Genomic DNA, 15,706 nt, shown 5'->3' with positions numbered 1-15,706 from the left:
CTCATGCAAATTACCTATAAAAAGGCCACCCTGAAAAAAGCCGGGGTCAGATAAATAAGCACCAAAAAAATCAAAAAATCGCTATGCCATGGAAAGGGTGGAACTTGTAAAAAGACTTTCTTTATTAGAAGAACAAAAGAATTTATTTCTAGAAAATATTGAAACTGCTAAAACAAACGGTTGGCTTAAAGACGAATACGACGACGACGACGATTACAAAGGAATAGAAGCAGAAAAACTAACCGCTGTAAACATGGTTAACGCTGATAATACAATACTTGAACAACAAAGTCTTTCGACTTTGGATTTTCGAGTTCATCATTTAGAAAAGTCGATCCTTGGGTTTGACCCTATTACTAAAAAAGCTTCGGTACACGAAAAATTTAAAGAACAACTTTCCTTACTAAAAAGGGTTGACGAAATCAAGAAGGAATTTAACACAATTATACGGGAACGTGATGGAGCTGATGGATTGAAATCGTTTCTCGAAATTTGTAAATATTTTATTAAAGATATTCGAGTTTCCTTTAAAAAAATTTTGTCTATTTATACTAATCTTGATATTAATATAGACGACCAGGTGTCAGAATGCGTGTCTCCTTTTAAAGACTCTGCACTTGCAATGGAAAGAGTTATTTTGACACCTGAAGCTAAAGCAGAAATTATTTCTTCTTCATCTGAGGAACTAAAATTGGTTGCTGAAAATTTGAAACTAATTGATGAATTGCAACCAATAATTGAAGCTCAAGAATTTAAAGGTATTATTCAAAAATTTATTTAATATGATTATGTATATATGTAAGTTCAAACCTAAACTTTTGATAATATTTTGTTTAGATCTTGAAAAATTCCTTCCTAAACTTACACCAATTGAAACTGTTCACATTGATCAAGCTGCAAAAGCGAATGAAACATCTGCTCGTACAACGTGTTTATTAGAAAAATATAATGGAATTGTATGTTTTTTTAAAAAAATATAATTTAGATTTGTGCAGAAATGATTTATTCTTTGTTATAAACTCTTTGATTCAAAATTTTCTTTTTAGGTTAATACTCTCTCGGAACTTTTTATTTCTTGGGATAATATTCTTTCAACAATTGAAGCAAATGTTTCTGCGATTGAAAGAGCAAGAGGGAATTAAAATGAGGTGAGGCTTCATAAATTAATACTTAAAAGTATTAATACTCAAAAGCAGCGATGTTCATTGGAAAGTTTATACATATATGTATATGTATATATAAAATAATGTGTATTGAAAAACTATTGTAAATATTGGAAGGAATTGGAATTGGGAGGTCCGATTTCAATCATTGAAAGCTTCCAAGAACCATCACTGTTCAAAAAGTTTTTTCGATTCCTCAAAAAAATTTTTTTTGGATTCTAATCAACTTTTTTTTCTTTTTTTTTTCACTTTAAATGTTAGTCATGGGCTGGTGGTTGTTGATTAGATTGTATTTATTAATTACTATTTTTGCATATTGTTGCATTGTAATTTTTTTTTATAAACGGAAACTTCTCAAAGAAAAAGAGAAGACAAAGATTGTAGTAGGATATATAGAAGACATTCAACTTATCTTGCTCATTACATACATTGAGAACTTTTCATCAACCAAAATTTTATTACCATTCATTTTTTTTTTATTATTATTTAGTATATTTTTTTTTATTTTCAAGCAATTCAATCAATTTTTATTAATATATGAACAATCATTATTAAATCTTTTCAAAAAAAAAGGATAAGAAAGAAAAGGAAAGAAAAAAAAACACAATAAAAATTATTATTTTACATAATTTTGTGTTTACATGATTACATCAACCAAAAAATTAATATTTCATCATTTAATATTTAATTTTCTCAAGCAATATCAATTTTTTTTTTTTTTAATATATAAACAATCATTCATTTTTTTTTTGTCAACAAAATAAAATAAAATAATTTTTTATTTTGCATAAATCATCTTGTTCATAATATATTTTTATTATCTACATCATTCAATTTTGGAACTGTATAACCGTATAGGTAATCATTATAAATTGAATTTCAACGGTTTTTTTTTTTAAAAAAAAATAAATATAAAATTTAGAATTTTACAAATCATCAAATTCAATCAAATCTACAACAAATACTTATATTGCTTTATTGTAATTCAAGTGTTTTTTAATTCACATGTAATTCAAGTGTTTTTTTTTAATTCACATAGTCACACTTCTCATAACTATGTATCAAAATTATTTGATCTATAAATGAAATTCAACTAATTTGAGCATATTGGCATCATTTGGGTTCCTTTTGGCAATTCCGGAACGAATTAACGTTTCAACATAAGGAGGCCATATTCTCTCCGGATCAAACGTTATATAAGGATTGTTGGGATTATTATAAGTCTGATTCATTAGATTCTATTTTAATATTATTATTAGTTAATAATATTACGTGATTATAACCATAGTTCCATCATGTATATTAAGTTTATTAAGTTTATTCATAACATACCTCCAACATGTCTTTTAGAGTTAAAAATCTTTTATTTCGAGTTTCATTTTCGGCATGAACTTCATCTTCGCCTTCAGCACGATCTTCATCTTCATTTTCATCATCATCTTTATTATCATCTATCACCATCTTACAAAGATAATAAATACTTAGTCATGTATAATGAAGGAAAAAAAAGAAAAGAAAATTATACATACTTCATCTACTTCATCTTTTTCAAAGTTTGGCGGTGGGAAATTAGTGTCGATAAAATCGTTTAGTTCATCCATTAACATGTTATAATTACTTTTGATAGATCTAAGCTCTTGCCTTATAGCACTATTTTTATATAAATAAATAATATTATGTTAATTTATAAAGTACAATTTTAAATTGAGCCCTTTGCAATAGAAAGGTGCTTAAGAATTGATAAAAGATGTTACCAAAAATGTTTCTACGTCCAAAAATTTAGGATTAAAACAATGATTGAATATTTTTCGACTTTCTATTGCAAAGGACCCATTATTATGATTTTTTTTTTTAAAAAAAAAAATTAAAAAATATTAAAAATATAAATAAAAATAATATTATACCCTATTTCTGATTGAGATTCAGATTCATCATCCGATTCATCCAATTGAAGTTTCTCTAATTTATTCAGTAAGACATTATGAATAATTTCACTTTCACTTAATAAATTTTTCTCCCTGTAAAATAACTAATAAATTTAATCAATCCGATTTCTTTAATATAAGTCAAAAAAAAAAATTATACCTTTCAATTTGTTCCTTTGATTCATCTATTTCTTTATGTATTTGCGGTATTAATTTATTATATTGTTCTATAGTTTCTTGAATATGTTTCATAACAGATAATTCACAAAGTACATGAGGTTTAGTTGTTAAGATTTTTTGATCTAAAAATTTAAAAATAAATTAATTAATGAATAAAAGTATTCTTTAAAAGAAAGTAGTAAATCAAGTACTTTTTTTTTGTTCTTCAATTTCTTCATCTAATATTTGTTCTTCAGCTTTCAATAAAGCAATTCTCTTATTTTTACCAAATAATATTTTGAGTAAAAATGATAATAATACCAAATAATACCAAATAATATTTTGAGTAAAAAAGAAATAATAAGAATTAATATTTTATTGAGTAAAAAAAAAAAGAAATTAAAAAATGAATATTTTTTTTTTACCCTATCTTTTTCAGATAAATTATTTGTATGTTCGAAATGTTTTATTTTAGAAGTTAACTAAAAAAAATAAAAATAAAAATAAATAAATAAATTATTTTTTTTACGCGTTTTTTTTTAAAATAAACGAAATTTTTTTTTCATACTTCATTTAATTTTGCGTATTCTATTTCACATTGTTGTTTCATTGATTGTAAAACTTTATCTATATCATTTTCTAAATTTAAATGACTAAAAGTAGGTTTTGTAACTTTTTGATTCTTTAAATTGTTTGAATTGGGTATAAAATTTGCAAAGGAAAAACTTAAAGGAGTTCCTAATTCTGTGGTTATGGAACTTGTTTTCATATTTTTATTATATTCTTTATGTAAAAATAAAAGAAATAATTATCTTTTTTGATTTTATAAAAAATTTTATCATAAAAAAAAAACGTAAAGTCTCGAAAAAAACGAAAAGATTGATAATCACAACAAAAATTCACGACAAATCACGTATTCACATGATCGACATGATTGTACTACCGTATCGCCCTAAAAAAGCTTGATACACAGCTATTTTTATAATAATGAAAAAAAAAAAATTATATAATTATATTTACTTTGAATCAAAGGGAATATTACATTATACAATATATAAATCACCTACTTAAAATTTAAATACAAAATATATATTCAATATATTTAACAATTTTCACATTATAGATACATCAAAATCAAACAATTAAACAACCCCCTGGTTGGATAAACATGGGTATTTTTCGCCACACAAAAGTAGAATTATGATTAAATGGTATTGGATAAGTTGAACATTTTGGTTTAAAACAAACTTGTAGCTAATAAAGGATATATAATTATAAATAACTGACAAACCAATGCAAAACACATCAACAAATTATTTAGCCCTCACATTATTAAACAAGATTAAAGTTCATAAATACAAAGCACAATGAGGAGCAGATTTTGACCAAACAAGGATTAGATAAATTAAATAAGGAAATTATATAAGGAAGTATTAAAAGTATTAAAAGTAAAAGTATTAAAGTATTAAAGTAATAAAAGTATTAAAAGTATTAAAAGTATTAAAAGTATTAAAAGTATTAAATTACCAAGAACATTTAATTTCAAGCACAATGAAACCATTCAAAATTAATACTTGATGATACCATAATGGATAAATGGATAATAAAAAGGATTAGCTAGTTAAAATAATATAAATTTTTATGTGAAGTGAGACCTTTGACTTTAAATTACTAGTAAATGCTGTATGTGAAGTAATGCTGTATGTGAAGTAACTGCTGTATGTTCTGTAATATAAAAAACATATATTATAACGAGTGAAAAAAGGAAGATTAAAAAAATGATTGATGTTTCAAGAGATGGGAGCACGAACTTAAAATTATTCTAGATTAGATCACACGTGAGAAGGTACATAAAATGAATATTTCAGTAATTTCACCCGGGTTTTATATAATGAAGTCATTGTTTTATAAGAGTTATATGAAACGTAAAAAACTGATGAATGAATCTTAAAAAGAATTAATCAATTTTAGAATACCAAAATATTATAAATTTCATTGTACAATATTTCATTGTTATGTTTATTCACTTTACAGTAATGTTTGTTTAATTGTTTATCGTTGTCCGTGTTAATTCATTTATTTGCTTTGCTGGCGCTTCTTATGAGTTACATTTTTGGTAATTATTTGTAAAGAATATCTTATATCTAACTTTTTTCTAATTCTTTAACTCACTGATGAATGTTTCTAAAGAGTTTCTATTAGAAGAAAAAATTTTAAAATTTTAGAGATTGAAAATTTATTAAATAAACAAATAAATAAAGATAAACCTGATTTTCACTATTTGTTTATTAATAACTTTTGGTTCAAAATTTTAATTTTTTTTATAATTAGATGAAATAATGATTTGCTACGCGATCAATGATTTTACACGCTAAAAAAAACCGCTTTTTCTAAAATAAGCGTGAATTAGGGAATTCAGGGTTCTCTAAAACTAAAAAGTTTCAATTTACGTGATTTTTTTTTCATTCGTCTATTTCTATAAATAAACGCGTGCGTTATTAAAAAAAAAAAATTACTTATACGTATTAATATACATATTTTTTTTTATTGCCATAATACATTTGGCGTCTCCCTTTGTTTATTTTTTGCTCACGCCATTTTTTTTTTTTTTCAAGCCATTTGAGAATTAAATAATTTTTTTTTTTTTTTTTTTTTACAAAAAGTTTTCGAATCAGACAAATTTGATTCGAATTAAAGAATTACATTATAATTTGGCATATTTGGCGCAGTAATCCATTAAAATTATACGGCCGATCAACTTATTTAAATGGGTTAATCCTTGACTTTATCAGAATCAGGTAAAATAAACAATATGTGTAAATTCTATTATGTATAATATAATGTGAAATAAGGAATATATTATGTCATAAAGTCAACATAATGGCTGAACTGATGTTTGTGGAAAAAAAAAAATTTTTTTTTTTCTTTAGATTCAATTAAGGAATTTTTTTATTTTATTGTAAATTTTATGCATAAATGTTATGTTTGAAAAAATTTTTTTATTTACATTAATGTTTAATCATAATTGTTCTTTATATTTTCTTGATTTTAATTTGTTGAATCGTAAGGGAATTAAATTGATCTAATAATAAGGAAGGAAAAAAAATTTTTAATTGTTCATTTATTATAAAAGCTTGAGATTTTCGCTATCAATTTTAGAGATAAAAAAAAAAAGACAGACTTTTCACTTTTTTTTTCAAAAAAAATAAATAAATAAATAAATAAAATCTCAAAAATTTTTATTAAACGAAACTTAAAAATGACTAAAGTGGCGCGAACGAATATTCTTCCAACTTTTCGCGTAATGTTAACATGTTGGCTCGGATTTCAAGTTATAAAAGCAACAACACTTTTACATTTTTTAGGTAGAAGACATGGTTATTATGATTCTAAAGGTAATTAATTCTTTAGTCTTGCGCGTAAACCGAACGAGAAATGGCCTAAATTTCTTCCCCCTTTTATTAGTCGCGTTCGTAATTGGAGTTCAAACAGTAGCTCCCCCAATAGTTGTTATAAATGTAGTAACATGGTTCGTTTTCTGGTTTGATAAACAACAATCAAAACTTCATAATTGGAGAACACCTGAACGCGAATTATTATGGTGGTTATGGACAACAGGTAAAAAATAATGATAATTTAATGATTAATTTATTTTTATTATATTCTTAACATATGATCAAATTATAGGAGTTTTTGGTGGATGGCTTAGTATGTTTGGTAAGTTCATATTTTTTTACATTTGTTTACTTGTTTGAAATTGATTTTTTCTCATTACGTGAATTTTTTTATATTTAGTTTGTCGCCATAAAATTCGTAAACAAAGTTTTATAACAAAGGCTTTATTGTTCACCGTTTTCAATCTCACGTGGTTTCTCTTATATTTAATCCTGGACCTTCCAAAAAAGATTTTCAATAAATATCATATTAACATAAAATAATTATTTGTTTCATATTAACTTCTTTGTATTTACTTTTTCTTTTTTTTTTGCATTTCAATATAAATATATTCATTCAATTTAGATTACTTTCTTTTCTTTTCTTTTCTTTTTTTTCTTTTCTTTTGTTTCTTTTTTAAATTAGAATTTTTTTTTTGTAGATATTTTTAGAAAAAATGATAATAATTGTAATAAATATATATACATATATATGTTTATTGATATATTTATAAAGACGCGTTTTTGGTTTCATTTTTTTTTCCTAAAATGTTTGAATGTCGAATGAGATTCATATGTGAAACAATCTGATTATAACATTTCATTCAACTTTTTTTTTTTACCAATTTTACCAATAAAAAAAAAGATAATAATAATAATAATAATAATCCCCCCCCTTTTTTTCTTTAAATGATAAATAAATATGCAAATTATTTCCATAATTTCTCTCGTTTGACATGTGTCAAAAATTATTTAACAATGTCTTAAATTTTGTCTATTCTTTTTAAGAATTTATTAGCTTCATATTTTTTTTTTAGATAAGGTCAATGCGTTTTATGTGATACAGCTTTTTTGACAAATAAAATGCTTTTATTTTTTTTTTTGCCCAAAAAAAAACCCGTAAAAAAAATAATAATTATTGCCCAATTGCGCACACTCAATAATAAAAAAATTAAAGTTTTCAAAATTTCCGATTGTCCAATAATTTTTATTGACAACATTTAAAATCAGTTTCCCCAACTTTTAGACTAAATTATATGGATTACCAATTTGTAAAGAATCATTTTTTACTTAATTAAGAATTTTTTTTTTTTTTAGATTCGGTTTAAAAACGGCTTATACAGTTACAAATGGCTTAACGGCAATTGGAAGATATAATGTAATTTATTATTTATTTCAATTATATTATTTTCATGGATATATTCTTATTTATTTAAAATATATTTATTACTCATTCTTTTATTATTACACTTTCTTTTATTATTACACATTCTTTTATTGAAAGAAAATTACCACGTATCAATCGTATCACCAGTGGTCTCGCTCCCTATTTGATTAATTTTCCTAATGTTGTAATGCTATAATGCTGTAATGCCGTAAAGCTGTAAGGCTGTAAGGCTGGCCAAAAAATTGCAATCACATGAGACCGGTGATGATCACTATTCACCGATAAAAATAGCACATAATTAATATGTATCGATGTATTGAAAATTGTGATCCATTTTTATTGATAAATTCTCCTATAATGAATAATTTTGACTTATATTCTTTTTTATCCTTTGTTAAAATTCGCAAAAATTTTTCAAACAAAGTGGAAAATGTATTGAAAAAAAAAGGATAGATCCTAATGAAAGGATAGATCCTAATGATGTTACTTGGATGGTTCATATAAATGTTCAAACGTTCCTGAAGATTTGTGGAGCAAAGTAACTATATATACTGTAAGTATAAAAAAAAGTATGTATATTTTGGTCTAATAGAGATACTTAGATATATTAAACTTAATTATTACTAGATCCGTGGCACACAAATTATTATGAATGGTGCAAAAGTTTGTGAATATTTAAAATAAAAGCAGAAAATGATGTTGGTGAGAAAAGCTTTAATGCTATGAATGATATTTGCCATATTATAGGAAATTGGTATGATATTTTGTATTAGAAGACTACAACAAAGGTTTACATTAGAATAAATAATTTGAGGATTTGTATAAATGGACCCATTCTGGATACAACGGAAGTTTAAAGAAGTATGATGATGACTATTGCAAAAATTGATGCCCAGAGATACAAATCTATACAAATCAGCAAACTTAAAACAAATCAGATGAAGAAAAAGAATAACCAAATATCCAAAATGCAAAAACTAAGGAATGATTCAAAAATCAAATTGTAGTTATATTACTACAAAATAAAAAACAAACTTCCCTAGCTATACTACCAGTACGAAATAATAAAATTCATAAGAATAAACTAAATAAAAGTACAGCTGAACCAGAATTTTATAGGCTATTACATATAATATAACTCCTATCAAACAAGAAATTTTCCTGAAGCATTTGAAAAATGTATAAGATAGTCTTATAGAAGAATTAATTTTAATATTTTATTATCTATTTCATGTAATTCATTTTTAAAATTTTTGCTAGTAGTTTTCAACCTTTGATATGTAAAACATTTTAAATGATTGATAATAATCAATAAGGGAATATTATATAAAATTTCTGCTGTAAAATATGGTTAAATAATAAAATATCCATACTTAAAGTCTAATTTCCATCATTTCAAAGGCTTTATTAAAATATTTATCATCCTCTAATATTTGTAAAGATTGTTAAATTGTCTCTTATATAAGTTTATTCTGTTTAGTTTCAGACAATTTTCCTTATAGCATAATGTACTTTATTATTAAATTATATTTATTAACTGGACTTTGTGGTATTAATGAGTTAATTTCAATCTCTTTATAAAATAAACCTCACATGGTTTTTTCATATTCAAAATCCTTCATATTTACTATACTCTTTTTCTCTTTATTCTTATCATCCATATATTCATATTTTGGATTGCTTTATTTCCTTTCATTGACTCTTTTTAATGAGAACATCATAATAAGATAAATTTGTAATATTACTTATTAGCTAACCTCTTTTTTTTACATAAATATTATTTTTATCTTCAGCTTTTTTTTAACAAAAATTAGAACATAAATTAGAATAAGAAAAATATAATTTATTATAAATAATAACAAGGATAATTTTTAATAAATTGATAATATTTTGTTATTAATTGAAAATAAAATTTAAAAGACTATTTAACTATAATTTTTATTGGCCATGTTTTGATTGTTAATAGATGGATTATTTATATTATTAGGAGGATTATTTATAAAATTACTAGAGCTGTTATTTGAATATTAGTATTGAATTGAATGATTAATTAAAATGTAATGGAATAATTAAAATAATTTGTCCTATAAGTGAGGTTTAAAAAAAAAAATACTAAATTTCTGATAAAATCAGATTTTTTATATTTGCTTTACCTATATTTATTTCAATTGAATAATAAAAAATTTAAAGGAATCCAAGTTTTAACTTTATTTAAAGCAGTATATGATTTTAAATCTAAATATATATATGGAAGAAATATATTATAAAATAGGATCATATGTAAAATAATTATAAGTAATATTCAAATATTACATATAATATATAAAAAATTTTAGATTTTGCATTTACATATATAAAAAATATTTTTAATAACTATATTATACTATAGTAGAATATAGAAAATTACCAGCCATATACTTCTGCATTATCAAAATTACATAATTTACATGTGTATTGAGTTTTAGTATTAAATAACTCTAAAGTATTTTTCATTCTCTTATTTGATTTAGGACAAACTTTTGGCCTTCTTTCAACAGGATTTCAAATATTTATGATATTATCACTTTTGCCGTTATTATTACTGTTTATACTAATACTACCATTACTATTATCAACAACAATTTTTGGCTGTAATTTTTTTTGAATTGATAGAAAAACCTCACAAAGTTCTCAGTAAGTATCCTCATTGTTGTTTTCAATTACATCAACCATTACTTTCTTTCTAAATCCAAAGTTTTCCAAACTTACGTTTTTTTGATATAGATTTAGTTATTTCAGTATTTATTGCCGAAGCTTCAACTTGAATAGCAGATCCATTTGAATTCAAAAATTGTATTGGCAGAGAATGTATCTTTAATGCTGATATTTTTATTGAAGAAATGGCAACAAATTCTTTATTTAATATGTTAGTCTCTTGAAATATATCTTTATACCAACGTTGGTTTATCAAACCAATATGAAATCTAGTAGTAGATGTAAGGATTATTACACGGTAAAAATAGTGACATAGATAATCATGAGTCTTGTTGATCATACACGTGCAGAGAAAGATACTATTATTCAAAAGACATACAAAGTGGGATGTCTTTTGGCTTGTTAAATATACAACCTCCCATACTTCAAAAATCAATAAGGTATCTTCTAAAAATAAACTTATTTGTACTTATGGGCAATCAAATAGGTTATTAATACATTGATGATTTGACTCATCAAGTATCTAAGTAGGAGTTAATAAATTATTTTTTAAAAATTATTGCAATTAGAAAACAAATTAAGCTAAAATTAATAGCGTAAGTCTTACTATTTCCTTAGAATGCAAAACTTCAAGTTCAATTTTCACAGCATGATAATAAAGACTTAGTTCCATTTGTTCCTTCTGCTTCTTCATAATATTTGGCATTACAAATTCATTTAGTTACTGTGTTATTGGTCCAAAAATAGATGTTGATATATTTTGAAGTCTGATTTGAGGTATAGTTTAATGCCAATTTATGAATTCGCAATAGTCAACTTCTTCTTGATATTTTTCTTCTAATGCATCAAATAATTCATATAATGAAAGGTTTGAATTTCCAAAAAGCCGTTTTAATACTGAATTTTTACCTTCATTGCGAGAAGTTGTTTGTGCACCAGCAGTAAGGTTGCTGGAGAAACTAGGGGGTTTTGGCAAGTTGGCAAAATGCCGAAATAGCGAAACTTTGCTGAAACTATATGAAAGTCTTATTAAAAAGTTGCGAAACTCTGGAGAAAAGTGAAACCTGACGAAACTTATTATAAATGCTGAAACTGCCAAAACTGCCAAACCCTTACCAAAACTATAATAAAACTATAGTAAAATCTTGGAGAAACTAATCATAGAATTTTGGAGAGGTTTGGGTAGGCAACTTTAACCAGCAGTAAAATATTTGCTAGTAAAAGCTCGTGCCCATGATTGAAAATTACATCCTAAAGACCTTATCAAATAATCTTTAGCTTGTGGTAATTCTATAGTAATATTTTCTACCTTTTATTGAATAAACAAATACATAAATTAATTACAATATACTTTCTATTAAAAACAATAAACAAATGAACAATTAAATTTATTTAATTTCAAAGCACAATAAACAAAATTCTACAATATATAGATAATATAAAACAATGGAAAAATTTGAATAGACTATGATAAAAAAATAATGGAGTCTAATGAAACAATGATAGAGTCTAGTGATTACAATAAAAAAATTAATGATAGAATCTAATTAAAAAATGATAAAGTCTAATGATTACAATGAAAAGGTTAATGGAATTACAATAAAAAAACAATGGTGGGAATGGCAAAATTGTAAGTATAATAGAAAATTTGTAAAAAAATTTAACACAATAAGTATATCTTTCATTAAACTGTTTTTCTGTTAAACTGTTTTTTGTCATGTAAAAGTCCTTCATAAAATTATCAATTTTAGATCCAAGCTTTCACTTTAATTGCTTTGGCAAGTTTTAGCCTATATGCCAAATATAATGCATATAAAAAGTATCAGAAAATAGTGTTGCAATAGCACCACTAATTGCTAGATTACTATCTGTAACAAAAACCTTTATTAATAATATACCAGTAGCCTCTTTTACATATTGAAAAACCCATTCATATGAGAATTATGTCTCATCATCAACAATTGCCTTTGCTTTTCAAATTATTATCAGGTATAACAAAAATGGATAATGGTTGATTATAATGGTTAGTTTTACAAATATTATCATGCATTATCACATCATGATAACGTAACTATAATATTTGTTATTCTAGACTCATCCAAAAAAAATGAGTTAATGAAGAAGTAATAGGATCTAATTTCATTGAGACTACCCATTGATAATCTTCTATTTTTTTTTTGTAAAGTCTTTTTAGCAAGATTTTCACATCTGCTTCACCTGGTGTTAATTCAAGATAAAATTTACTAATAGCATTATAAAGATCTGGTCTATGTATTCTAATTTTAAATTTTTCTCTAATAATTTGATATTGTATAGTTATATCTGCTTTAGTAACAATTGTTAAAAAGCGAATTTCTTCCATAATCTCATCTGATAATTTTCATAATGTAGGGACAAATTTAATTGCTAATAGATGAAGCTCATGACCGACATGTTGATTATGTAAAGTTGTGACCTCAAGACAACCTTTACTTTTTTTTACCCAAATATTTACTCTCTATGGACATTCAACTGAAGTTTGTCTTTTCGATGATTTGGACTTAGCTTTTTCAGCATGGTGATACAAGTATGTTTGTTTGTTATTTCTTGTGTTATTTTATCTACCTTTCCTTCTCCACCAATTCTTACTCCATGGCCTTTGGTAATAGCATATTTTTTCATAAAATTTACTACATAATCCCAATTATGAAAGGTCTTACCAACATAAAGCTTCATAGTATCCTCCTCATTCCCCTCTTCTTCCTCTTCCTCCCTTTCAGCAATATCTTCAATTTTTATATTCATTATTGAATATGCTATTTAAACTATATTAACAAAAGGCATAGCTAATATAGATATATTCTAACTACTTAAAAAAATCTCTATTATTTAACCTGTCAGTATCAGAAAATTCTTCTGCACTATTATATTCCAACAAAGCTTCTAATTCAACGTCTTGAATGTTTTTTTCCATAATACACAATTATAAGTTAAAAAACAAAGGTAAAGGATGTGTAATTAATTTTAAAAGAAGTAAACAAGCAGTTTATTGTCAAAAAATCAAGGTAAAATATGTATTTTAGTTAAGAAATACAGGTTATTTATTCTGAATAAACATGAATAAATGAAAGTGAAAAAAAAAATTAGTTATTGGTATTTGGTAATATGATGCTCATGCACGTGATTATTATAAATATGTACTTGTATAATAATATGTGATAATTCACGATCTATCATATGCATGATGTCATAAATATACATGTGTAATACAAAATTATATGATTTATTATAGGGGTCGCTATGGCAACCTGGATCGCCAGCTACATTTTGCTATTTTATTATAAGAAAATTAAAAAAAGTATAGAAAAAGATTTGATAATTATTTTATTAGATTACTTCATATCATATATTTATGAATGTAACATATACTGATACTTTTTCTTAGTCCTTTTATAATAACATATATTAAGATATACCGATATTTTAGTTACATTAGTATTAATTTAGGCTAGCATATCTAAGTAAAGAACTTTTTTATGGTTATTTTGCTAAAATTTGATTATTTTGGCCTATAAATTAGTGGCATTTGCTTCGTATTATGAGTTATTCGTAATATATTTAATGTATTAATATTTTTTCTAATTAGAAGTATCAATATCAAAGTCTGACACTCTGACTGTCTACTAATCTAATAATAGACGTGATTTATAATATGATATACAGTAATTGTGTACTGATAATTCAATATACTGATATTTTTTTCCTAAAACAACCTCATCAGTACATAGAGGTTTGACTGTATTATTATAAATTTTAATATAATATAATTAATTTATTTTAAATAAAAATCTTTTATATTATTTATTTAAATAAAATAAATTGGATAATTTATATATATATAATTATTTTAAATAACTTTATTTATTTTAAAAAAAAATTTATTTCTTACTCAAGTAATTTTTTATTTTAGTTTCAGTAAGATTATAGTGAAACTTAGCAGTTTAGATAATTGTCAAAATTGAAATTGTTTAAACTGTTTTGCTATATTATTTATCACCTTTTTTAATTTATCCAAATTCTACTAGTTATAACTTATAAGAGAGTATTGAAAAACTTGATCCATATTTAAAATAATCATCTACTGAAAGTTTAATATTGAAAAGAAATTTAAATTTTATGGTAAACAAAGTAAATATAAATAAAAATTAAATGAAATTGAATTAAATAAAAGAATTACCAAAGCTTTAGTTGAAATAGATAATATTAATTAAAATAATGATAAAATAGAAAATTTTACTATTGATTTAATTAATAGAAATATATGGGATTTTTGCAATAGAAAGGTACGAAACTCAAAAAATATCAAAAATTGAATTAAAATTAAATTTGCATTTATTTCAGTAAAAAAAACATAATTAGCATATAAAGTAAAATTAAAATTTTTTTTTGAGTTTCATATATTGATGATAACTATATGGATGATAAAAATATAAATACAGTTATACAGATAAAGAAAGTTGTATTAAAAATAAAGACATAATAAATTATAATATTAATAATTTGATCTCCTGTACCGTTCACGTCCATTTTTTATACAAGAAATATTACGCTTTTTTCTCGTTAATTACTAGAAAAATAGCACTTCAGTATTAAGACAAAAGTGTTTCTTGGTTGAAATAACACACTTTTTATTATCACTCTTTTCAGTTCGAACAAGTTCACAAGGGCTTAATAGTCCTTTAAAGAGATAAAAATTTTGTTTTCTTGCGATATTTTTTCAAAAGAAGGCGTAAATACAGTGCACCAATCAGATTAAAGATACCGAATAAAGAAATTTTTATCGGCTATAATTTTTTCCATCCAGAAAAAGTGAAATGGTACACGGGGGCTGATACGTTATATTCCACCAGAAAAGGAAAGTTCTATATCCTTTTGCATGTGGATTCATTACAGAAAGAGAAAGAT

At 24.1% G+C, this 15,706-nt stretch overlaps 3 protein-coding genes across 3 annotated transcripts; 2 read left to right on the top strand and 1 right to left on the bottom strand.

The window, feature by feature from the left end:
- Window positions 1–47: 47 nt before the first annotated feature.
- Window positions 48–1,957, top strand: OCT59_027860 (uncharacterized protein). The gene is made up of 5 exons (XM_066137271.1): window positions 48–494; window positions 573–758; window positions 838–956; window positions 1,047–1,148; window positions 1,425–1,957. Exons 1-4 carry the CDS (start codon window positions 89–91, stop codon window positions 1,140–1,142), a joined length of 807 nt encoding a protein of 268 aa, XP_065993676.1. The 5' UTR covers window positions 48–88; the 3' UTR covers window positions 1,143–1,148; window positions 1,425–1,957.
- Window positions 1,958–2,122: 165 nt separating this feature from the next.
- On the bottom strand, window positions 2,123–4,089 carry OCT59_027859 (uncharacterized protein). The gene is made up of 8 exons (XM_066137270.1): window positions 3,816–4,089; window positions 3,673–3,729; window positions 3,460–3,523; window positions 3,249–3,390; window positions 3,068–3,181; window positions 2,693–2,813; window positions 2,496–2,624; window positions 2,123–2,401 (listed from the first exon to the last, which is right to left on the bottom strand). Exons 1-8 carry the CDS (start codon window positions 4,014–4,016, stop codon window positions 2,240–2,242), a joined length of 990 nt encoding a protein of 329 aa, XP_065993675.1. The 5' UTR covers window positions 4,017–4,089; the 3' UTR covers window positions 2,123–2,239.
- A 2,316-nt stretch (window positions 4,090–6,405) lies between these two features.
- Window positions 6,406–7,411, top strand: OCT59_027858 (uncharacterized protein). The gene is made up of 4 exons (XM_025329919.2): window positions 6,406–6,642; window positions 6,713–6,865; window positions 6,935–6,964; window positions 7,043–7,411. The coding sequence occupies exons 1-4, from the start codon at window positions 6,507–6,509 to the stop codon at window positions 7,183–7,185; spliced, it is 462 nt and encodes a 153-aa protein (XP_025188759.1). The 5' UTR covers window positions 6,406–6,506; the 3' UTR covers window positions 7,186–7,411.
- Window positions 7,412–15,706: the final 8,295 nt, after the last annotated feature.

This window comes from Rhizophagus irregularis, chromosome 7 (assembly GCF_026210795.1).
Source record: "Rhizophagus irregularis chromosome 7, complete sequence".
NCBI lineage: Eukaryota > Fungi > Glomeromycota > Glomeromycetes > Glomerales > Glomeraceae > Rhizophagus > Rhizophagus irregularis.
Note: the sequence above shows the minus strand (reverse complement) of the source record. Positions and strands in the feature narration are given on the sequence as shown.

Excerpts from the sequence above, each read along its gene's own strand:
- OCT59_027860 (XM_066137271.1), top strand. The coding sequence starts at position 89 with ATGGAAAGGGTGGAACTTGTAAAAAGACTTTCTTTATTAGAAGAACAA. Across the intron at positions 495-572 it reads GAAATCGTTTCTCGAAATTT|ACGACCAGGTGTCAGAATGC; the intron begins GTAAATATTTTA and ends ATATTAATATAG. Across the intron at positions 957-1,046 it reads TAGAAAAATATAATGGAATT|GTTAATACTCTCTCGGAACT; the intron begins GTATGTTTTTTT and ends TTTTCTTTTTAG.
- OCT59_027859 (XM_066137270.1), bottom strand. The coding sequence starts at position 4,016 with ATGAAAACAAGTTCCATAACCACAGAATTAGGAACTCCTTTAAGTTTT. Across the intron at positions 2,625-2,692 it reads AAAAAGATGAAGTAGATGAA|ATGGTGATAGATGATAATAA; the intron begins GTATGTATAATT and ends TATCTTTGTAAG. Across the intron at positions 2,402-2,495 it reads CTCTAAAAGACATGTTGGAG|AATCTAATGAATCAGACTTA; the intron begins GTATGTTATGAA and ends ATATTAAAATAG.
- OCT59_027858 (XM_025329919.2), top strand. The coding sequence starts at position 6,507 with ATGACTAAAGTGGCGCGAACGAATATTCTTCCAACTTTTCGCGTAATG. Across the intron at positions 6,643-6,712 it reads TGGTTATTATGATTCTAAAG|TCGCGTTCGTAATTGGAGTT; the intron begins GTAATTAATTCT and ends CCCTTTTATTAG. Across the intron at positions 6,965-7,042 it reads TGGATGGCTTAGTATGTTTG|TTTGTCGCCATAAAATTCGT; the intron begins GTAAGTTCATAT and ends TTTTATATTTAG.